The 24,483-nt window shown below is 48.0% G+C and overlaps 1 protein-coding gene across 1 annotated transcript; it reads right to left on the bottom strand.

The window, feature by feature from the left end:
* LOC146433420 (uncharacterized) lies at nt 1-22,651 on the bottom strand. Its single transcript, XM_085068786.1, has 5 exons — nt 22,266-22,651; nt 19,857-20,795; nt 17,846-18,194; nt 5,500-5,898; nt 1-2,243 (listed from the first exon to the last, which is right to left on the bottom strand). Exons 1-5 carry the CDS (start codon nt 22,649-22,651, stop codon nt 2,022-2,024), a joined length of 2,295 nt encoding a protein of 764 aa, XP_084924912.1. The 3' UTR covers nt 1-2,021.
* Nucleotides 22,652-24,483: the final 1,832 nt, after the last annotated feature.

Here is a 24,483-nt window from a genome sequence, read left to right as displayed (position 1 = left end):
TACCACAGGAGAATATTTTTATTTACAGCTACAACATCCTGCATGTTCCCAAGCAGAGCAGTTCTGAGCTGCTCTCTGGAGCTGAGGTGCAGCTGGTTTGCAGCAGCACACAGGGTTAATGGAACAGAAACCAACAATTTGTGTTGAAAACATACATTTGTGTCACAAACCATGAACTACTTAACACCTCAAAGACAGAACAGATCCTTGCATATACAAAAACCACCAGTCACAGAGCTGCAATATTATTATTAATGTAGAAATTCATATTGGAATTTAACAATCCACCTGGAGACAATATCAAGGGAAAAGATGATCTTAGAAATTCCTGGCGTGCTTTGTAATCTGAAAATAACAAGCTACTCTTTAAAAATGTGCTTGGGAATAAATAATTGATTAGTATTGCTCAGCAGTAAGTGCATCCATTGCTTTGATTTCATCCACTAATATAATCTCAGTAAAAGCCTCAATTCATGGGTTCTGCTTCTGTATTTTAAAACATTTGCTGTTATTTAGGTTATTAGTACAACAGGGGTTTAGGGATAAAAAGAGAAATGTTGTGACTATAGGAAGCTTTTGTTAACATTGCAAAGCAAAAATAAACCCACGTCCCTGGAAGAAAAAGACAGCTTTGATTATCTGAAAAATCAAAAATATTCCTTTGGAATAGGGACTCTGGTAGTGATATGCAAAGAGTGTTCACTTACCCAGAGCCCTGTGTTGGCTAATATATAGTAATTAAAGCACTATGGTACCAGTTTTTGAAAGCTGTGTTGGCAGGGCTGTGGATTTGCTTCAGTGTGAAACTCCTCTGAAAAAAGGCATTTTCACGTAGTTTGGGATTTGAAAAATAATTCTCCACAGAATGGTGCTGTTTCATGTTTTCCTTCCAATTTGGAATGAAAATATTGTCAAAATATTGGAATTGTGTTCAGAATTAATGAAGGAGAAGGTTGTTCTGTGTTTGTTTGCTTATAATTCTTCCTCCAGCTGCACTTCTGGGCCTTTCCAATGCTTTTCTGTCTGTAGGAGCCCCCATCTGTCACCTTCCCTCCCAAAGATGGTGATCCTGTGGAAGGTCCCCAGGCAGCTTTCCTGATGGGGTCCCTGGCAGTGTTCTGGGTAGAACCCCACTGTTCCCACTCCTGCCCAGAGCTGCAGCCTTTCACTGATGCATTCACTGCCCACAGCCTTTGCTCACTGGCCTTGCCCTTTCGGCTCCACAGATGCCCACATACCCACACTTCCAGAACGGGCTGGAATTTTTGCAAAAAACTCTTGCTTTTTGCTGATGGCAGAGTTCCTGAGACAAGGGCTTTACCTAGCTGAGTGTTGTGCATTCAGAGCTGCTTCTTCACTGAGCGTTGGAGGAAGTTATTTTTTGGCGCAGTAACTTTGTAAGCTAATAATTAAAAATAAAAGTCCCTAAAATGCTTGTTTTCTTAAGCTTCAGCTGGAATTTTTGAAAGTTTGAAACATATCCAATATATGCATTTTAAATTTTAGTAGAGCTTTACTTTGTAACGTCACAGTTCTTCATAATCTATTGAGGTTTGTATTGAAGCAAAGTGAGACTCTAAGGAGGAGCATAATCCAAACCAGGGAGAGAGAGAGACCATCTGCAAGGTGATTGTTCCCTCCTGGAGAGCCTGTCTGCCTCTTCTCTTCACAAGCAGTTGTTTCTTGGAGCTGTCCTACAGCACCATGCTCTGGATCTCTGTTTGTGGTGACTGAGTTCAGTTGGGCTTTGGCAGAAAGTCTTCAGAACCTGGGTTTTGTTCTTGCTTTTTTAACCTTTTCCCAGAAGCATCTGTGGGGTTTTTATTTGTTTTTTTTCCAAAAACTCCTGTTATTTGATTCAGGAAGAGTGTTTGCTAGCAGAGCAATGGCTTACTGGTGAAACCAGCCTCCGAGAGAGCAGACAAACAATCCTCCCTCAGCAAGCTGAAGTCACCTGGCAGAACTCTCCCCTCTGGATGGGCAGCCCCCAAAGGCAGGGGCAGGCAGTGCTGCTGTGCAGCTCAGCTGCTGCAGGGAGCCTCGGGCACAGCTCCTGTGGCTGCTGCGGTGTCCCCCGGGGCTGGGCAATGGCTCTCAGCCAAGGCTTGCCCAGCCAAAGTGGTCACTGCAGGGCCACCATCAGCCTGTGCCTGCTGCAGGGCACGGCAGGACCTGGGCAAGGCCTTGGCAGAACTGGCAGTGGATTTGTTGCATCTCAGCAGCGCCACAAAGCACCTGTAAAACTGTAACATGGAGAGAGCAGAGAGTTAGCAGGAGTTTAATGCATCTCAGGTTTTATAAGGCAGGCTTCATCTTATGGTCTTTCTGTTTTTTTTAAGTTCCTGGGATGGTGCTGAAACAACGTGGATGTAATAACATTTTGTATTAGAGGTTGAAATGTTTTATTGGGAAAAAATGTCATTGTGCCAAGAGACCTTGACCTCAGAACAAGGAGTACAGAGGGGAGAGAGCCAGAAACAAAATTATTGGACTGGTTACAGGCTTGTAACAGTTGTCCTGTGTTTTTATTGATTACAAATATTACTGACTGTATAGCAATGCAGAGAATAGAAGGAACTAAATGCTCTCCAGGCTGCTTTCAGATTTGCAGGATCCTGTCACCTGACTGAGCTGATGCCAACCCTGCTGTGGCACAGGGATTTTGGGGAGCTGACAGTCACTGGGGCTGGCCTGCAGTCAGGTTATGGATACATCCCATTGCTGAAAGTGTGGTATGGATTGAACTAATTGAATTACCAGTGAAAGTGATGCTGGCTGGTTTGATTTGTGTTTGACCAGGGGAAAGATAAAAACTTGCTTTAAGCTCTCAGAAGGGGTTGGTTCAATAGCCATAACTTGAGGGATTTTTTCAGCTGCAGGGCAAAATATTCCATGTATCTGAGAGCAGGGGGAATATGCTAAGGATGAAGGTAAGGAAAGTGCCTGTAGCAGAAGAAACAGGTATTTGAGGTGGTATGGATTGTCTGTGTGGCCTCCCTACAGCTGCAGGGTCAAACACTGAGAACTGATCTCTAAAGAGTCCAAAACAACATTTCTGGTAATTCTTTGTAAAACACAGCTGCTAGCAACAAACTGACAACTCTTGTTATCAACAGCTGAGTGAAAAATCTTGTCTTTTTTTTATCAGCTGGGGAAAATGGCTTCTTTAAAGTTTTACACAATTTTTGCATCAGCTTAAGTTCCTTTTTCTTAATGAGAAACTGAATTTTCTCAGGATCAAAAACATACTTTATAATAAAAATAATCATAACCTTTTCATCAGCCTCTCACCATTGAGCATTGAAATATTAAGCAGCTTCAAAACTTTTGGGGAGTACTCTCTATTTACTAGCTTTTGCTTTGCCCCCTCCCCTCATGGTCAAGCTCACATGGCTCTTCCCAGGCATCTTTCTGTAGTCCCTTAATCCCCAGTAAATTTCTGTTACAGCTTGAGAGTCTCTTTAATCTATTTAACCTTCACCTAGTCCTTGCCTGGATGCATTTCCTCCACGGTAATGTTATTTTATCTGGCCTGTTCTCGGATTTTATCTGGCCTGATTAGAGATTTCTGAGCATTTACCAAAGTGGGGGGGGGGGAGGAGCCTGGACATAGAATTGTTTCAGAAATGGACCAGAATTAGAGGTAAGTTTCATCTGTGTGAGTTGTCAAGTCATCTCCTATAGATTTCCATAGCCTCAGGAAAGCTGTCTATGTTAAATGTGGTTTTCTGGATGACGAGCACCTCCTGCTTTCACTTGCCTGACACTTCTGGCTGGCAGCAGCCATGGGTGCAGCATCTTCTGCTCTGAGGTGTTTCTGCTGCCTTCTCTCCTGAGTATAGAGAAACCCAGAGTATTGACTTCTTACTCTGTACTGAGTACAGAACCCTGAGCACTGATTGCTGCTAAAATACTAACTGAGCAATGGAAACCAAGTGGAATTTTAAAAAAATCCCAAACCAAAAGCACCACAAAAACCCTCCACAAACAAAATGAAGTGTGTATGGAGCACTAATAGTCAACATTTATAGTGAACTTAAGGAGTTTGATACGGATAAACCCAGTTTAATTTGTGTCTAGCTGCTGCCTCTCAGCAGGCTATTTAGTAAAAAGAATAATTAAGAATTGTCTGTAGAAAAGTCCTGTGCACCATCTTTGTTCTTTCGGGATTCTCTTTCCATCCCATGCAGATGTTAAGATTAGCCTGTGATTTTTAAACTGCCTCTCTGGATTTAACCAGGGCTGCATGTGTTTGAAGTGAGTCAGAGTTACCCTTCAGGTGTTGGTGTGTTTGGGGCTTTTCCCCTGGCAAGGGATTGCAACAACTCTGCAATGTTCCAGGCAGTTTAATGAGAGAATTTAATTAAAACCTAAATAATAAAGGAAAAGAGAAAGAAGTGCTTCTATCACAGAGAAGATGTCAGGGAATTCTGCAGGTGGCTGAGCATGAGCAGAGAAGGCACTGCTCCCTCCTGAGCTGTTTGTGACAGTGAGTGGAGCTGATGGATGGCGTGGAGATGATGGATGGTGTCATGGAAACTTCCACTCCCTGGGAATTTCTCATGTCCCATTAAAAACACCCACAGCTACAGCCAGACTCAAATCAATCTTTTACCATCATCATTTGTTTTCAAGAGAGAGTGAGCGATTTACTCTCTGTGCTTCCTAACAGCCTCCAAAAATCATTTCAAGTGGAGGATTTGCTGGACTGGGAGAAACAAAGGATCCCTCTGCTATAATCCCAGCAATGCAAAGATCAGTGAAACGTGCCTGAGTGGGCTGATGGAGCTTGACCTGGCTGAGGAACTGGAAGAGCTCTGATGTTCTCTGTTTTTCTCTCTAGATCTCTTCACTTTATTCTCCATCCCTGTGCAAGGGGCTCCCCAACTCCTGTCTCTTTGCTGTCCCCTGCTCCAGGGCCAGCTCCTCTGGCAGTGCTTTCAGACAGATCCTCACTGGTCATGGCTCCCACCAGCTCTTAGGAGGGGAGAGCAGGACCGAAGAGTGACTAAAGGATTTGAGGGGTTAAAAGTGTAAACTGGGATGGGGAGAGTTGGTGTTGTGAAGAAGAGGAGTTAGTGTGGGCAATGTGCTGTGCTGGGGCTCAGTGTAGGGCAGCCAGAGCTCACATCCTTACAAGACTTCTTGTAACTTCTGATTCACATTTGTCACTTCTGAGGTGACAAATCTGAGTCACCTCAGACAGTTTCTGGTGCTTTCACTCTTGCCAGAGCACAGATTTCTTCTCTTTCACATTTAACTTGCTGTTTGTCAAACTGTGCAATGGAAAGGAAGGACCTATCATTTGCTATATGCACAAGTGGGGAGTTGGTCATCCAGCTTCCAAAAGTGCAGATTTGTCCAATAAATTTGGTCCTTGGAGCCCTTTTTCAGCACCACCCTCTCATGGATTTGAGTGATCTCATTACCTCCCCTCGCTGTTTCTTTACTCCTTTCACACGCTGAATCTGAGTGACCAAAGGAGAGCGTTTCACATACCTGTTTGTTCAGAAATATGTAGATGATGGGGTTGTAGACCGTGCTGCTCTTGGCCAGGATGGCTGGGATGATGCTGGCTGCAGGGCTGATGAGGCCAGGCCTCCCAAAGGTAGCCATGAGTGCCACAGCCGCGTAGGGCAGCCAGCAGAGGAGGAAGCAAACCACCATCACCACCACCATGACCAGGATGCGCTGCTCCCGGGCCCGGCCTGGCCCCTTGTGGATGCTGCTCACCTGCGTGGGACAGAGGCACAAGGAAGGCATTAGCACTGCTTGCACTGGGGACAGGTGATGGTGCCTGGGAGCTGCTGGGGTGGCTGCACTAAGGGCAGGGCTGGCAGTGTCACCTGAGCTGTTCTGGCTGCAGAGGAGGGTGTGTTGTGCACTCCAAGTGTGTCCCTAACTGCTGGAATAGCACCAACAAAAGTGTTCCTCATCTCCATCTGACTCCAAATCCCAGCTTTTAGCAGGATTATCGTGGGCAGGAGGCAAGGAGAAGGAATGTGCCCTGCTCTGAGCAGAGGACAGCTGGTCCCAGTGCTCCCAGAGTCCTGCCAGGAGTGATCCCCCAGCCAAGGATGGAATCCCTGTAGCCACAGGGGCAGGCGAGAACAGGAAGAACGAGGGGCAGAGAGAACTTCCTTCCCTGAATCCATGGGAAAAGTCAGCACTTGAATTCAAGTAATTTACAGCAGGCTGCTTCTCTGGACTTGGGGCTCACATGTACTTGTAAGTAAATCACACTGTATGTAAACACTGCTGGCCTGTGCCTCACCCTTGTTTCCTGGTTTTCAGTGTGTTTTGAAGTGCAGACCTTTCAGTGACTGCTGTGTAATGCCTGCACTGAGAAATGCTGCAGTAAGCACGAGGAACTAATTATTGCAAGCAGTTTTATGGGGAATCCATCGGGATGTGTTTGAGTGCTGGAAGTCACCTTGAGACTAATTAAAAAGCCTAACCAAAACTGTTAAAAAAACAGAGCATATCTGTAATTGCCTGCTGAGGGAACTCAAATACAAAGTACTTTATAAATATCTTGTTAATGTGCAAATGAAATCTTTTATGACACTTGTCTGTGATTTAAAAATGGGAAAAAAATGGCATTTGCTACTAGGCAAAAAAAGTTGTTAATCAAAATATTTCCATTAGTGAGAAGTGAATATTTCACTCAGAGCCACCCACAGGCATCAGTAGCTCAGATTTATTCACAGACAGACAGAAAGCTCACATTTATCTTATATTTCACAAAGTTGGTAAGAATTTTGTATGGCACTTCCCCATATGTGGATTTTTTGAGTCTGCCACACCTTGGTATAAAACTTCACCAGATGCTCAAGCTGTGTGATGAAGTCAAAACAGCTGGACTGGGGTGCAAACAGGGATGGAGAGGAAAGAGGGGTTGTATTTTGCATTGTGTGTGCTTGGTTTTTAAGGCTCCTGACAAGAGACACCAAAAGGCATCAGCACCAGCTGCCAGGGTTCTGTATCCCCACACAAATCCCAGTTTCTTTGTGACTTCCTGAGATCCTCCTGTCCACCCCCCAATGCCAGAAGACACCTGGGGTGGGTGATGGCTTGCATGTGGAGCACCTTGAGGAAAACCAAAAGCTCTTTTTACTTCTATTGATTTCTATCAACTTTAGAAAAGGAAACCAAACAACCTCTTCCTTCAGCTAAGGTCAGAGAGGACAAAGGGTCTCTGGATGTTTTCTAGATCCAAATCAGGCTGGTCTGGGGCTGGGCATGGAAGGAGAACTCTGGAGGGATTTCCCATGTAATAACCTTGAGCAGGGCTGGGGTCCCAGGCAGCTGTGGAATGCTTGCTCTCCACATCTTTCTGCATGTCCTGATGCAGGGTGGCAGCTGCTTTTGGCCACTGGCTTGAACATAAAGGCAGTGGGGGCTTCTGCTGCTGTCTGTTCTACCTGTGCAGTGCTCCCTGCTCAGGCAAACCCTACCTGGTACTGCTCTTTTGACTTTTGAAGTATTTTATCTGTTCCTCAAAAAAAAAAAAAGAAAAAAAAAACAAAAGCTTGCAGTTTTCAGACAGCTGATGCCAGGGAATGGCTTCACGGGTAAGCAAGGAAAGATTTCAATTTCCTTACCAGCAGCAGGAAAGTATTATTTTCATCCTATGAGGCCAGAAAGTTTGAATATCCTCCCACTTCTGAAGCATTTTTGCTTTCAATTACAAGGCTCCCCTGGTCAGTCAAGGGAACCTGAGATACTTATATTTGATGCACATGCAGAAAACTTTTGCAAAGCCAAACAAACTCAGCAACCTTGAAATATTGCTGCACATAATCAGCAGATGGTGACTTGGCTATAGCATCTAACCGTGGGCTGTGCCCAGACTTGGCATCAGATCACCTTCTGGAGGTGGGCAAGGCAAAGAGCTGGGTAAAAATGACGCTGATGAGCAGTGCTGTCGGCTTTTAGTTTAATTTTGTCTTGATTACTTCCAGGAAAGGTAAGAGCACAAGTCTGGCCCATAGAGGTTGGAATGCCAGCCCAGGCTGTTCTTGGCTTAGGGTTAACAGCAGAAATGCCACTGCAGGAGTTTGGCACAGGGGTACCCTGGCAGTGCACTGAGCTGCTGCACAGTGTCCTTTGCTTCTACTTTGGTCAAAAATCTTAACTTCAATCTGCTGTGCAAAAAATTAGTTTTAAAAATCTCACTATTTCTGGAGGTTTGGTAGAGAAGACAGCCTTGAAAAAATGTGCTTTTATAGCTTTATATTTTCTTTGATGGAAATCGAGTCTCTGTTTCTTCTAAAATGATCTTTTCAGTTTCCTAAAAGTTCTTTTGCCTCTGTATCACGCCTTCCATATGTTGCATGTGTGGCCCAGTGTACTGACTCAGCAGGATGAGAGCTGGAAGCCCTGGTCCCATCTTGCGGTCACAAGGATTTTTTGTGCTTCCCATGGATGTTGCTTTTCCCATGGGAAGCTTAAGGAAAGCATCAGAACAGCTGGGCACATCTACCCTCACCCACCACACCCAGTCACAGCTCTGACCCCATTTCTCCTGGGCTCTGCTCAGCACCCAGGCCCTGCCATGGGTGTGCAGTGATGTTGGGAACTGCTGTGGGGGCTGAAGAGATGGTTCCCCGTGGGCTGGAGCCACATTCCATGGCCACTGAGGCGAGCAGGAGCAAGGTTAATGCACTGGAAATGTTCTGTGCGCTCACTCTGCACGTAAGCTGTCCTGTTCATCCCTGAGCTCACCGGAGCACTCTGCTGTGCCCTTTCCAGTAAAACTGCACTGCAGCTCAGTCACAAAGATTCCAAACACTGTGACCAGGGCAGCATTTAATCCCCCCCATTATTGAGGCATTTCTGTGGAATATGCACTCTCGGTGCAAGCCATGACTTCCAGGGCTTGCTGGATGCAGCAGGAGTTTGTTGTGCTGCCTGTTTGCCTCTGCCAGGGACAGGCTAAACCCTTGATGTGCCTGTGCTATATGTCATCCTCTGCTGTTAGACAGGTGCCACAGTGGAGGTGACCATGAACACAGGAGAAGGACAGTCACTGTGCTGAGAAGCACCTCACGGTGGTGATTCAGCCTGCACAAGCGCTTAATTCACCTTTTTTTTTAAATTCACTGACCATAACTGGGAATTTACACAGCCATCCTCTCAGTTTAGGTGCAGGACATGCTCACAAATAGTGTTTGTGTAGTGTGACATTGGATGTCAGAAGCACATAGATGAGAGACTAATGCAACAAACAATAAGGACAGGTTTAAACAGAGGTCACTGCAGACACAGCAGATTCCTGGTTGATATTGCTGACATTGTGCAGAAATAAGAGAGTCATCACTTTCCTAGGAAAGTAAAATACATGTTTTCAGCACTGGATATGGAAATTGCTCAGTGACATCCAGGCCTGGAGGGCACAGCTGAGTTGAATGGCCACCTGGGAGGTTCAGCCATGAAGATCCCACTGTGAAGAATTCCTAGCTCTTCAGGTTTATCTGAAAATCTCAGCTGAGTGACAGACTATGTTTTCTCCTGTCTTTTTGTGAAACCACCATACTATTTAGAGCTTGGAGAATTGACAACAACAGTCATGGGACTAGATGGATGATCCTTGAGAAATGTCGGGAAAAGGGAGATTTAGGGGAAAAAAACTCAATCAAACTGTATATGCTGGTCAAAGCACACCAGCTGAGCCCCTGGCTTATGTGAGCAAAGCAGAGACAAATGGGGCAGCACAGGCACTCCTGGGCTGTGGCAGCAGCTGAACACCTTCAGGCATCACTGCCTGATCATCAGAAAGAGCCCAAGAGCTGTGAAATCAGATCTACTCAGTTATGCTCTGCCCTGGAGAATTCATGGCTGGGGTTGTGTGAATATGTACAGGAGAACCAGACCCTAACCTAGTGGAGTTGCAATTAAATTGCAAAGCCTGTGCATTGAAGGTCAATCCAATTTCTTCTGAAAAGGATGTGGGAATTCCTGGTGGACCCTGCACATCAGCACATGCCCTGCTTCTAAGAATTGATAAATGCTGGTAGCTAAGTTGGACACTGCAGGGGAAACCCTCGACTCTTGGGGGTTGGGATTAGATGATCTTTAAGGTCCTTGCAGACCCAACACAACCCAACAATTATTCTATGATTATTGAAAATTTCCTTGAGGTTCTGAAACAGTGGGCAGTCATTCAGGGCTGGTGTAACAGTATTTCATGATCTGTCTTAATAATAATTTTAAAAAGTTTTGCATAGAGAGGAAATAAATGGCTGATGCTCCTATACAGAAGTGCTGCAAGAACAAGTTAGGTTTTACTTTTAAGGAAGTTTGTTCTATCCCTCCCAAGCCTTTGAATTATGCTTAAAAGCCTGTCAGTAGAATCATAAAAGCTAGAAACCTGTTACCTGCATTCACAGTGAAGCATTGCCTTTCCCAAAAATCCCATCTATTCAGTGCCTTGCCATGAAAATGAGAATGGGGAAAGCAAGTTGCCAACTCTGTTACATGTTTGTTTTAATGCTTGTCTGTGAGAGGAGAGCTCTGCTCCTGACAGACCTGGGACTTTTACCCCACAAAACAGATTTTACACTGATGAAACAGCCTCCAGCCCAGCAGGTCTGTCTGCAGGGCAGCACAGGCAGAGATGGGGATGAGCAGAGTTGGAGACAGGACTCAAAATGACACAAGGCAAAAAACAGATTCACTGCTGGTTGGTCATTTGGAAACTTCTGCCTCCCAGATTGCCAGCGTGCTAATTACCTGCACTACATCTGGGAAACTGGCATATCATGAGACTTAGCTTTATCATTGATGCCAAAACCTATATTCCTTTGTCCGAGTGATAGACAACCCTTTTGTGGTGCCCTTTGTGCAACACCAAATAAGCCGCACTGTGACTGCTTGGGGCCCAGGTCCTTCCCATATGAAAGAGGACAATTAGAAGCCCCTCTGATTTTTATAAATATGTGTATTTCTGCATGTTTGGGGGGAAGGGGGAGAAGGGGGAGTGTGAGGTGGGAGGGATTTTTTGTAAAGATATGAAATGAAAAGGGTTTATCAGTCCTCTGAAAGTCACAGAAAATGCAGCACCTTTCTCTGCAAGGGCAGCAGAACTTCCTGCTCTGCCTGGGCTGGAACTGGGGGGCTCTGCCAGCTCCAGCTGCACACCCAGAAAAGCTGAGCTGGTGCGGGAGAGTAGAGATGGAAACTGATTTAAAATAGTGGGTATTAGTTCCAAGGGCAAAAGCCCACAATTATTCTCAAGGCTGGGAATCCTTCCTCAGGATTTCCAGGCAGAAGCGAGTGTGTCTGCAGGCTGTGGAGAGCCTTGCAGTAGCAGTTGCACCTTTCTTCCATAACCACAGCATTCTTGATTCTTGGTTTCTTGCCTGGGACTAAGTGTATTTTTATGGATAATGGAACACCTCATGCACAGGAAGGAATAAAACATCTGTAAGAAATTGCTTTTGCCTCCAACTGCTAAATTATTTCAACCAGAATTCCATCCTTTTGCAGAAGAGGTGTAGCCTGAGGGAGCTGAGCCTGGAGTTTGGTTTCATTTAAGAGGTGCTCTGCTTTCCCTGCTCAGGGTTTCTGGACTCCCCTGCACTGCCCTGTGCCCACTTCTTGCCCAAGCAGGGATTCAGGAGCAGATGTCTGTGACCTGCACAGCTGAGAGGTGGCTCCCTCTCTTCTGAGGACATGTGAAAAGGCAAAGAAATCCTGAGACAGATGAACACATTTCTGTCACTGAAGCTTGATAACAGTCCACATAAATTATCAATTTTTCCAGTCAAGCATTTCCTCTTTCTCTGCCTTTTTCCTGTGTTATTTTACCCTTTTTCTCCCTCAGTTATTGACACACAGTTTGGGTTGCCTTGAGCATCTCCTTGCTTTTGGAATGCTGTGGAGACTTCCACCTCCCCTGGCTGTGCTATGGGGAAGGGAACCAGGTGACAGATGTGACAATTCATGATGTACAAAATGCCTTGTGCTCCCAATCCCACTAATGCTTATGCATCAGCTCCAGCCCTACAGACAGTGTATGTTTATGGACCTTGATGAGTTGGGTCTACACAAAATATCCCAAGTTTGCCTGCTCATACAGAGGGGACACCCACTAGTTTGGTGGGTCCAAACAAAACTCCTGACCCTCAGGCTGTGCTCCTGGTGCTGCCCAGCACTGAGAGATGGGTGAAGATTTGCCTCTGCAAATCATCTTTTCTTTTCCTGTGAATGAAGGCTCTGGAAAATCTCCTGTGGTAAGTGTATTAACAAGAATGACACTGTGGAAATTTGGCTAAAAGCACTTAAAGCTGTCTATAAGCAAAGGAAGGTGGTCTCAGTCTGTGTCCTGCTGGCAGGGGATCACACAGCCCAGGCAGGGACCATTATTGATGGCTCTCTGGAAGCTGCTGTTCCCAATATTAACACAGACCTCTGCCAAAGCTCATAGGGAGGTGAGAGGAGAGAGAGAAGAAATCCATTTCCATTTGCTGTGCTGCTGTCTTTCTCCTCTGCTGTAGTGATTCTTCTCCTTTCTGAGAGGGCTTGGAAGGTGCTAAAGGAGTCATAGTAAGGGCCTTTTGCTGTGCAAGGGAGGAGCTCTAAGCTCAGACATCCTCTGAAGTGCTCACAGCATCTTCTCACACCCACCTCTGCCCTCACAAGAGTGGACCACACGATTTAAGACCAAAATTTAAATCTAAATTCAGTTTCTCACTTGCTGTTACAACCCTATAGGAGGTTGTAAGGAGAGGCCTTGTAATCACTAAAGGGGGTTAATTTTTAATTCCAAATACCAGAATATTAAAATAATTCATCCTGGTTGTTGTTTGCAAAGGCTGGAGTACCAAGTGTGGGCACAATACAGTGCTGCTGGGAGGTTCCTGGGTTCTAAATGTGAGTTCTGAGTTCTCTATTCCACAGCCAGGGTGCTTCCAGGCTTGGGGGCTTACTGTGCAGGGATGTCCTTTGGAGTTATGAACATGCCCAGCCCATCTGTCAGTGAGAATGGTTATTTAAACATCTCAGCATCAGTGATCTTCACTCTGGTTTGGCTCCCTTCCTTCTGCACCTTGCATTGATTCTTTAATCAGTAATGACGGTGATGAGAGTGGAGTTCTTCTCAGATGTTGTCTGTGGTGCCCAGCAGAGCAGCAGGAGGAGCCGTGGAGGAGGGAATGTGTTCCCTGGGCAGGAGGGCAGCAGAGCTCAGCCCGCGGGGCACGGCTGCTCCCTGCTGTCCTGAGGGAGATGCTCTGCAAGGCTCTGCTTCCCTCACTGCACCTGCTTGGGCACTTCGGAGATTTGGAAGCACCTGTGGAAAAATATTTGCGCTTCAGGAGGAAAAAAAAAAGTCACAGCTGCTTTTTTTCAACGAGAAAACTCCTTAATGTGTTCATCAGGTCGGTGACTGCTGCAGGACAAATCCCCATGGCACAGGCAGCACGAGGTATTCCCCCCCAGCTCTTTGGAGAAGATGAGGACAGTCCTTGTTCCGCTCTTTGAGCAAATCCTCCAGGGAATCACAGTATCCCAGACAGGGAGAAGTGTTGCCCGTTGCTCCAGAGCCAGCAGCTGGGCTGTGACCCTCCTTGCACAGCTTCTCTGTGCTCATACAGGTGTCAGACCTTCCACTGCCCACGGCTGCCGGCGCTGAGGGAGCACAGAGCCCTTGCTGCAGCTCTGGGAAGGAGAACCTGCAGCAGAGACCAGCTGAACGCGAAAGCTCGAGGGATGAACGAGCTGAGCATCTCGAATGGACACAGCTCCTGCTGCCGTCCGAGTGGGGAAATACAGGAACATCCCACAGCTGCATTCGCACCGGGACTGGCATCAGTTGAAGCGAAGAAAGCCAATTCTTCAGTTCTCCTGTGCGTGGGTGGATCGATCCCGTTTCTGAAGGTGATTGCCCTCTTCCATCACTGACCTGCACGGTTTCTGCAGCTCTTCTGGCCTCAGCTGTCTCAAGGACTGATTTTCTCTTCCCCGGTGTCTGAGGTGTTCCAGTGCTTAAGCTGTCATGATTCCTGCCTTTGGGAATGTGTTTGTCTCACATGCCCAGTTCAGTCTCAGGCTATCGTGGCTAAGCACTGCAGCAGCATTCATACTGTCCAAATTAATGTGAAGGACCAGAGGAATCACCCTTTCCCCTTCCTGCCAGTGGAAGGGAATTGCTGGAAAACAGTGCTGTTTTCCTCCCGTTTCCTCTGCCTTAGCTATATGAAGCTATTGCCCCAGCATTAGAAACTGTTGGACTTAATAATTAAAATAATGAAATTACCACGTAACACATCAAATGCCTCCTTGCTGCACTTTTTTTCTCTTTCCATAACACTGAAGGGGCCAAGGGGCAGAGGGCTGATGGAAACCATGCCAAGGTGTTGGCTTTTCCTGGCTTGCCTGTGATTACTGCTTAAGGTAGATTTACACTGATATGACTCAACCCAGGGCAGGAGGATGTGCAGAAAAGCAGAATATTGAGCCTCGCACTAATCTACTAGGTCAATAATTTGAAGGCAGGCCCTCAGATCCATTTGTCAAGTAGATAATAGGAGAGTAGCTTGTCTGTGAATTAAGGAAAAAAATCCCCAACCACACTGTAATATAGTGACACAAAAGCTGGAATCGATTATATTTACATTCTGACAAGTCATGTGAGAGGACCCAGCCAAGCTTGTCAATGACTCTAACTAATGACTTTCTAACCCCTGTGCTCACAGAATGATTTATCTGTTTCCAGTGAGCATTTTTGAGGTTGCATGTGCTGACTACAGCTGTTTCAAAACCTGGTAGCAGCATGGTTGTCTCCTGCAGGATTCATGGATGCAATGGGCAATCATTGCCTGTGTGCTGCTTTCAGTGACCTGGCTATTTCCAGACAGAATTTGGGGTGCAGATCACGTTTGAGCAGGTGGTTTACCCAGGCAGGTCTGTACTGGGCATCTCTACAGCCCACACCTTGGTCTGTGCACACTGCTGAAACACAGGACAAGACTTCTCAGAAATGAGATAATTAAGACTAAAGCTCAGTGTGTTTGGAAACCTAGATAGCTCTCCTTTTCTAACAGTTGTTTTCAGAATTCAGATTTATTGTCAGCAATGTACTGTAATACATCCCAGCTCCTGTGGTATTCATTTTAAATGGCTCAGAGCAAACCTTTCTTCTGGCCATTCCCTGCCAGCCTGAACCAAGACATGGGAGGGAGAATAAATCCTCTCTTAGTGGTGACAATTTTCTTAAATTTTAAGGAAACTGTGACCTTGAAGCAATACAGTGGGAATGGGAGCCTGGACCAATTTCCAAGAGTTTAAGCATCCCTGCATATCTCCTGTGATGACAATCAGGTCAGAAATCAGAGCATGAAAATACAAATGTCAAGCGAAAGGATACAATTTTTCATGCCTGGCTGAAAGCAAACACCCTGATCTCCCAGTACAGTTTACTCCTGTAAGTGGTGCAGATAATCTCAGTTAAGGGGAACTATTCATGGCAGGGGCTGAAAGCATGATTAAAGGCTTACAGAGTGTTGTCTATAATTTGGGGTCCACTAAAAGCACAAATGTCTGTTTGATTCCTTAAATATTAAGCTGGCATGTGAAGCTTATTTTGTTCATTTTTTTCTCTCTTACACACAGCACGGATTTTGCTGCTTCTGCACCTTGCTGCCATGGGGGATCCTGGGCAGCAGCACAACCAGCCAGGAGCAGCCTGGGTCGGGAATGGGCACTGGGGCTGGGAATGGGGAGCAGCCAGGGTAGGAGGCAGGAGAGAGGCTCTGGGGCTCCTGCCCCTGCACCTCCCCTCCCTCCTGGCTTCCCAAATGAGTCCAGATGCATCCACAGGACCATCCAGGTTTAACTTTCCCTCTTCATGGAAAATCCCCATTTGTGGAAAGATAATCCAGATCCTGACAGAGAATAATTTTCATATTATTTTCCCCTGTTTTGAGGTTCTTGCAGGACCAGAGAGCCCAGGAAAGGTAGCTCCTGACCTTCAGAATATTCTGCCATCTGACAGGAAGGGCAACAGCCCTGCCACCACCCTGTCCTCTTCCCATGCCACTGTGGTCCCTGGAGGAGCACTTCACATCACTGAAGGCATCCCATTGCTCTCTGCATTTACAGAGGGCTCTGCTAAAGCTGCTGCCTGAGCTGCTGGTGCAACTCACCCTGCCCACAGCTGTCCTGAAGATAGACAGCTCTTCTAAACTCCGAAGTAGCTTTTTATGTGATAGCTGCCTCAGTGGGAAGAGCATTTAATATAAAAAACTTACACCCTTCAGTGTTCCCTCCCAGTGCTGCTCCAGCAGAAACAAAGGTTCTGTTGGCACTGCAGAGGGCAGAGCCAGGAGAGCTTGTCCAAGCTGTGAGCATCACTGACTCTGGACAGCACAACCTTTGACAGGGAAGCAGAATTTCTTGATTTTTGGAGAGGAGGAGCCTCTCCTGCAGGCAGGACCTGCTCCAGCCCCAGCTGCTGTGAACACCTTGCAACAAGCAGCACCTCTAAAACATTATTTTTATACTTTAGTATAAATGTATTTTTAGCTACTTTTAGAAGTATTATTTAGAAGCTTCAGAAGATGGAGAACCACTGAAGCCCTGTGAAAGCCAGCTTTTGCCTGCACTCAGGAGACTGGTCCATGCTGGTGCAGGAGCAGCAGCTGCTCCCAGCAAAGGGTGACCAAAGGGGACTGAGCTGGCTTTCACGGGGAACAAAAGGTGTTTGTAACAAGACAATGGGCTGGGGGAGTATGAGGATTCATTTTAATATCTCCACTGATTTGATTTACTTCTGCCCAAAGTCCCCGAGCAGTAATAAGCTTAAATTAAATGTTTACATCTGCAAATGGGGCTCATAGAGTGATCTTTATCTAATTCCCTCTTATCTTTTAGGCAGCTGCTGCATGAGGTGAGCCCAGGACAGGTCTGGTAGCACTGAGATTGCTGGAGCCCAGCCTGGGGTGGGTTCCCAGGGTGCAGGGGCCCAACGTGGAGCTCTTTAGGGGATGAATGATCCCTTTGTGCTGGGAGAGTCCTTGCCTCTCCACAGACTGGTCCCCAAAGAGGGGCTGCCACACTCCTGGGTCTCTCCCAGCATCACTGTGCCATGAGCAGGCAGTGCTGCTCCATCATTCCCCAGGACTCATGGCTAAAGGCAGATGTTATTCATAAGAAAGGAAAAACCTCTGCAGAGGCATTTCCAGCTGCCTGACAGTGCTGCCCTGATGGTGTTCAGTAGCAAATATTCACTGGTGTACCAATATTAAAAGCTAATATTCCTCATCTTGGGAAAAAAGCTCAGGTCATTTATGGACCAGCTTTGCTTTGTGTCCACAGTTAGCTCTTCATGTTATGGCACTGTCTTAGAGTTTGTATTTGCCAAGTTATTTCTTCCTGCTTTGCCTGATCCTGCCAGCAGCTGGGTCACATATGACTATTTTCTTAGCAGCCTTTTTTTGCAGGGTTCACTTCTATGCTTTCAGAGGAGAAGCACTGATTTCAGAAATCACAACTCCCACACCCTCCACTGACCATGCAGCTGCTGGACCTGCTGATAATGCTCATAGTGTTCCTGCAGATTTAAATCCTAGGACCAATCTCATCAAAGTAGGTAAATCTTTCCTAGTTTTAATTAGGGGTATTTTGAAGTATCTCGAGTGGTCTGGCAAACTGTACACACTTGAGTGTGACTTTTAAAGCCCCGGCAGACTGGAGCCTGTCACCAGGAGAGTCACAGGACAGGAAGGTTCCAGGGGTGGCAGCATATCTGACAGCAAAGGAGTTATAAAGGTGGGAAATGAGGATCATTGGCCTCTGCTCAGTTTGGAGTCACAGTCAAAAGGCAGCTGAGGATTCAACTTACCTGCCTTACAGCACAGAGCAGCTTCCCATAGGAATAAACAATGATGGCAAAGGGGATTACGAGGCAAAAGATGAAAAGACAGATGATGTAGGACGCGTTGTTGGCATCCTTGGAATGCCAGTTCACAGAGCAGGTTATCCCTGGTCCTTCTGGCCCATAGCTGCTCCAGCCCAAGAGGGGGGGAACAGTCCAGAACAAGGAGTATGTCCAGGACAGGATGATGCTTGTCCATGTTTTCCTGTAGTTTGTGGTGTCAGCCTCTGTAGTTCTTGTCATGGTGCAGTAACGCTCGTACGAAAGCACAGCCAGGGAGATGAGCGAGATGATGCCTGTATCACAGCAGACATTTGTGTCACCAAAAAGGAATCAATGAAGGCTTTGTTCTACCTCCCAGAGCAATATTTCAAGCTATGGATGAGACTGATGGCAATGGCTTTGGAAACTCAGTGGGCAAAGACTGGGGCTGAAAGTATCCCCCTAAGAGCATGATGTGCTGAGAGCCTGATCCCTCTCACCAAAATCTGTTAAACATGTGTCCAGCCAAAGCCAGCCTGTTATAAATGCTGATCAATGATTAAGCATATCTGTCTGAATGGATACACGTGTTTGTGTGACCTGCAGCAAAATCATGGCTGCTCCATCAGATTTGGTTCTTGCTGCACATGTAAAATTAGAGATTTAATACCTAGATTTGCCCAAAGTGTGGAGCTTATCTGGTGCTCCTCTGTCAGCTCCAAAGTGCAGCCTTGTGAACCCTTCCTGGGGAAGTGCAGCCCCACAGAGTTTTCATAAGGATTTAATGCTGTGCATAATGCAGAGCTGTAGATTAAACCCACGTCCTGAAGCCCCCTGTGCCAGCAAGTGCCCCAGTGTGCCACCTCAGGGGGCAACAAGCTGATGAGCCCTCGCAGAGACAGTTATGGGTCTCCTGCAATCGGGGTACTGTCAATGGACACAAATGGAGTAATAAAATCACCAGCAACAAATCAAAGACTTCTTTTGCATGCAGAAATGCTGGAAGGGAGGTAATTTCTAATGCTGATATAGGAGTTTGCAATTTCCCTTCACACACACCTCCCAGGCTGCATTCTGGAAGCGATGCTGGCAGGTACAAGGGAATATTGCTGGATGCTGACATACTCCTGTTAAATTTCCCATGACAAGTAAAGGTTTTACATGCACAAAGCTGGCTTGTTGCCCTGTATAACTTTATGAGGGAGAGAAATGGCAGCAAACATCCAAACTGCAGCTGCTGCAAATATATCTTCAGAGTGTGCATAAGCAATGTGTCTCATAAAGTAGCTGTGTGAAGCCTGGATGCCAGGCTAAGCTGTGCTCCTCGATTGTTTAGGTCTGGATTGATGGGCAGAGTGATGCTCTGCTGGTAAATCCTCTAGTCCATCTGAGTACTGTGTGGGGAAGAGCCCCACCGAAGTGTGCCAGTGTCTGCAGTGGTACAGCAGGCTGGGAGAGATTGTCAGCACTGGGAAGCTTGAAAACATGAGACTCTGTTATATATGATATATATTGTACCTGCTGTCCCGACAGCCCCTGCCGCCTCCATTGCACCGGGGCTCTCCCTCTGTGTGCCTGGCTGGCAGGTGAAGGCAGAGGTACACAGGGCTGCTCTTTTCTGCTGGCCTGTCCTGCCCAGTGCTGCCCACTCCCGCAGTGGGATCTGGCGTCAGGGCTGGAAGCCACCAGATTTACAAGAAATCGCGGCTGTGGAGGCTCAGAGCTGCCTGTGCTGAGATGTGGCACTCAGGAAGAGGGTTTAGTGGCAGGCCTGGCAGTGCTGGGTCAATAACTGAACTCGATGGTCTTGACCGTCTTCTCTAACATAAGAGATGCTAAGAATCTATGCTCCCTTTTCATCCTTTAAAGTTTGTGGAGTTCTTCCGTAGCTGCTGGAAAAACGCTTTGGAGCCTGAATGAGGACTCACACTTAACGCTTCTTGGGGACTTTGGGGCTTTTTTAGAAGAACAACCACTGAAGCTGGCAAAGTTTCACCCCAGCCCCGTGTTCTTGGCGTGCCCGGTGTCCCGCTCCCCACGCACAGCCCGAGCCCCATCGCACCCGCCGCTCTCCGCCTGCGCGCACCCGGACACGCTCCCGCCGCACCTCTCCGTGTAAGGCTCCCCAGCCTCGGCAGGGGCTGGCCCATCCCCTCCCCGGCCCTCCCCGGAGCTGCAGGAGCTGTCCTGTCCCTCCCCGTCCCGTCCCGTCCCCTCCCCGGAGCTGCAGGGACTGTCCCATCCCTTCTCCGGAGCTGTCCCCATCCCGTCCCCTCTCGGCGGGCACAGCCGTGCTCTCCGCTCCGCGGGTGCAGCCCCCACATCCCCCCCCGGTTCCCGGCCGCCCCCCGGCCCGGTCGGGTCCCACTCACCGCAGAGGGCGGTGGCGAAGCCGTGCCAGGCGCAGGCAGCCCCCGGAGCGGCGGAGGTCGCCGCGGCCAGCCCGAGCGGGGTGCCCAGGGCGCAGCCTAGCAGGTCGCTGAGCGCGATGTTGAGCAGCAGGAGGTTGATGGGGGAGCGCAGAGCCGGGAAGCGCCAGAAGAGCAGCAGCACCAGCAGGTTACTGCAGAAGCCCAGGCTGCCCACGGCGCCCAGGCACACGGCGGCCGCCAGCCGCCCCGCGGGGCTCAGGCACCGGCCCGCCTCGTCCCGAGCATCCCCGCAGGCGGCAGCGGCGCCGGCCGCCGGCATCCCCTCGCCGCCTGCGCGCCCACACCGCGGGGAAGCCGAGCAGGGTCCGCGCCTGCCGCGCTCCGCCCCGCGCCCGCCACCGCCGCTCCGCTGCGCTGCCCCCGGCACAGGTGAGGGCAGCGCCGAGCCGGGCAGCGCCCAGCCCGCACCCCGCGCCAGCCGTGCGGGCACAGCGACGTGCGGCTCCCCTGGACACCCCTCGGGCTGCGGGACTCGCTGGGGGCACGGGGGCACAGCTGCACAGCTGAGGGTATCGGCAAATCCAGGTCAGAACCGCAGCGCCAGCTGTGTGCAGGCACCGCCTGAGCACAGAACTAAAGCTCTGAGTGATGTGTGTACCTCAGCTCGGCCGTAGAGCTTGCAGAGCAAGGGCTGACCCAGACGTTCCTGTAGTGAAAGTGAAGCTTGAGCTGCCGACAGCGTTTATTATCAAAGTTCCTTAAAATCTCTATGGCATTTCTACAACCCAGCCAAGTAAAAGGCATATCCCACCCCTCAGTGAAGAAAGCATTGTCAGGCATTTTAATGTTTTGTGTGCTGTCCTAGGGGGGGAAAGACCCCCCTCACACTGTTCTACTCACAAGGGAATTTTTCTCTATGTTTGCGAATAAAAATTGAATTTTTCTAATTTCTTGCAACTTGGTTGCTATGAGCAATTAGTACTGAAAAGGAAGGCATGAAGCTTGATATCCCCTCCCTTTCCCCCCCCGCCCCCTTTTTGTCCAGTTGGGTATTATGGGGAGGAGGCAGTTCAGAGTATCTCTGCTCGTAATGACCTTCAAGTTATTTTTTTTAAAACCAAACCCCTGCACTTTGGGTGAGCTGGGTGCTTCTTGCCTTCCCTCTGGGCTGCTAAGAATATGGTGGGTTAGGGATGGACAGGGTCCAGCATGATGCTATTATTCATCAGCATTTCTGAAGACCAAGAATGTAACTGGGCAGGTAGCACAAGAGGTCAGTTACCTGAGAGTGGGCATTTAGGAAAAAAACAGGGATGGAAAGCAGACCCTTCACCAGCGTTGTTGTCCTCCTCAGGACATGCACCTCAATGTCTTCCGTGGAGTGAGGAGCCCAGAACTGGACACAGGATTTGAGGTGTGTCCATCCAGACAGTTTTTACTGCAGCCAAGAGTGTGCCTGTCCAAGCTGTGGGCTGCCAGCTCTTCCAGGAGAACGCTATGGGATGTTTCAGACTATGTACTAGAAATATATCAAATAGTCATTTTGATAGAGTAAAATTGCTTTGATCTGACTGTTTCATTTCACCTGGAAAATCACATCACTTACCACTTCTTGTGGCCATGGGACTTGGTACCTCGTTTGGGGGAAAGGTGCAACACTGCAGCACCGTCTGTCTACTTGATCATCTGGGAACTTGGCTGAAATTGCACAGCTGCTGGTGAAACTGGTTTCTTCTCTGGAAAAAAAAAAAAAAAAAAGAAAAAAGATTGGAATTACCTAAAACCAATTGTGAAATCTGAAGAGATTTAGTTAGATTCCCTCAATTTTAGCAACAGCCACAAGATGGCACAGGGCCCCTCCGAGTAAGATGCGACTTGGATCACTGGAGAAAAGCGTTTTTCATGACGCCTGGAGCAAAAGGTTGGCTGAGTGCTTGAAAATGAGCCCCGGGCACACGACGCTGGTGAGACGTGGCCTCACTCAAGGCGTGTCCGGGACCAGCCGGGCAGAGGGTGACCTGCACCCCTCTCACCTTGGCATTCCCAGAGCAGCCCTGTGCCGGGGCTCCGGCAATGCCAACGGCTGCTGGGGCAAGGTGATCTTCACACAAAGGTCTTGTTCAAGGGCTCTGTTTTGGTATCGCAGCTCACCCAAAGGGATGGCAAATCCCTTGCCAGGCCGGGAGCTGCCTGTGCTCGCTGTGCTGTGGGCAGCACATGGGCCGGGGCTGTCCTGGCGGGTGGCCACAGGGCACGGAGCGCAGGACACGCGGGAGCCAAGGGCAGGGCTTGGTGGCAGCAGGACAGGCAATCCCAGGGCTTTGTGGCGGGTCCCAGGGCAGCATGCCGGCCACCGAAGGAGGTGGCGTTTCCGGCGGTGGCCGCAGGAGTGGCGGCACTGCAGGGCTAGATGCAGCATCGGCAGCTGGACGCGGTGCCCGCAGCTTTGCTGCTGTGCCTCTGTGCTGGTTCTGGAGCACCAGTGTCCAGCCCGGGTCCAAACACGTTCCCTACACAAGTATTTTGATAATGGCTGGAAAGGGGCAGGAAAGAGATAACTGGCTTGCACCACTCTGCAGGTTGTGCTGTCCTGTAAATCCCTTGTCCTGGTGTGGAAATCCACCCTCTGCTGTGTGGGGCCCTGGCTGGCATTTGTGGGTCATTTAATAGACTGCGGACAGGGGCTGGCTGGAGCAAACCCAGAGTGACCTCTGGCGCTGCAGGTTTAGCTGTTTAACACATCACACAGCAAGTCCTGCACGGAGGATCTCATGGCTTGTGGTGTTTGGCTTGTGGTGAGTAAGACCCCAGCAGTCACAGCTGTCAATGGCACTGAAGTCAACAGCATTGTGGCAAATTATCTTTTCTCTCTTACTAATGATAAGAGAGGTAATAATCCTCCTACAGGACTAATTACAGCCAGTGAAATTGTGGTAATGAAAAGAACTCCCATTGCCAGCATTCAAAAAGTTACAATTTACATTAAAAAAGAGGCTTATGTGAATAATTATTATAATTTTGTACATGGCTCTCTCTTGTCCCATCTATTCTGATCTCAGTAAATCAGGGTGTAATTAACCACAGAGGATTAAATATTACAGGACAAGGACTGGAAAATTCTGGAGGAGCAAGACTCTGAGATATGTTTTTACTGGCAGATCAGCCTAAATTCCTCCAAAAGCCACTCTCTTAACTGCTTGTATTTGAACATTTGATATATGTGAAGGGTGTTTGATATTATCTAATTTTTATGCTGTTGCAATTCCTGATGATACCTTATCTTCAGTTGCCAAAATAAAATCTATCAGCTAATGAGTTTCCTAATGATTGTGTGATTAAATCTCATGGGAACAATTGCTACTCTTTGCTATAAATGTGCAGGCTTAGAGCAGGCTTTACTATTTAGTCCTTCCTATTCTTGTTTTAAGTTTTAGAATTAAAACTTAGTGGTTTTTGCTTCTTAAAGTTTCTTTTTTAAAAAATCCTTTATAAATCATCATGTTCTTGTAGGGCTGTGAGCTCCAAAGTGTGCTGGCCCCAAGATGCAGGCTTGGCTCTCCCAGCCTGGATCTCTCTGCTGTCACTCCCAGGGTTTCAGATCTTTCTGCAAAATGTTGCTCTTGTAGTGTTTATTAGTGCAGGCCCATAGTCTGTGCTCCTCTCCAGTCTTTCAGCTTCCCCAAAATTGGGGTGCAGTGGAACAGGTGAACACAGCACTGTTCTGTTCCTGAGCCAGGAGAACTGAGAGGAGGCATCCTCCTCCGTGCCAGGGAAGGGGTCTGGGGAGGAATGTGTGTCTCAGGGAACCTGGAAATTAAATGTGATGAATATCAAACTGGAAAAAAGACCCTTCTGTTTAGCCTCTTGGCAGTGGCAGCTGGATGTGTTTTGGGGTGCAGGAAGTGTCACTGCTCCCCTCTGAGGCGCTGGGAGCCCTGGTGAGTGCAGCAAGGCTGCATTTGAGGCAAACCCAGCAGCAGCAGTGCAGGGAGGTTCTGGCATTTTCAGCAGTTTGTTGCACTGTCTGCCCTATGCTGAGTCACAAAAGTGGCTGTCAAGAAGGTAGATAATAAGCTGTGGAAACAAAGAAAAAGCTTAATGACTTTTTCTCGATCCCTTTTTTGGAGACTTATTAAGGCTCCTGGGATGTGCTAAAAGCCAGAGAGGTCCCTGTGCTCTTCACATTGCAGACATTTCCAGAATTTTTTTTTTCCCCCCGAACTGAGCAAGGGCAAAGGCAGGGGGAGTCTC

Source organism: Lichenostomus cassidix, chromosome 9 (assembly GCF_008360975.1).
Source record: "Lichenostomus cassidix isolate B80296 chromosome 9, HeHo_3.0, whole genome shotgun sequence".
Lineage (NCBI taxonomy): Eukaryota > Metazoa > Chordata > Aves > Passeriformes > Meliphagidae > Lichenostomus > Lichenostomus cassidix.
Note: the sequence above shows the minus strand (reverse complement) of the source record. Positions and strands in the feature narration are given on the sequence as shown.

Coding starts and splice junctions, on each gene's coding strand:
- LOC146433420 (XM_085068786.1), bottom strand. CDS start 22,651: ATGCTGCATCTAGCCCTGCAGTGCCGCCACTCCTGCGGCCACCGCCGG. Junction 5,899..17,845: donor TGCTCTGTGCTGTAAGGCAG/GTAAGTTGAATC, acceptor TCCAGCAGTTAG/GGACACACTTGGAGTGCACA. Junction 2,244..5,499: donor ACATATTTCTGAACAAACAG/GTATGTGAAACG, acceptor TCCATGTTACAG/TTTTACAGGTGCTTTGTGGC.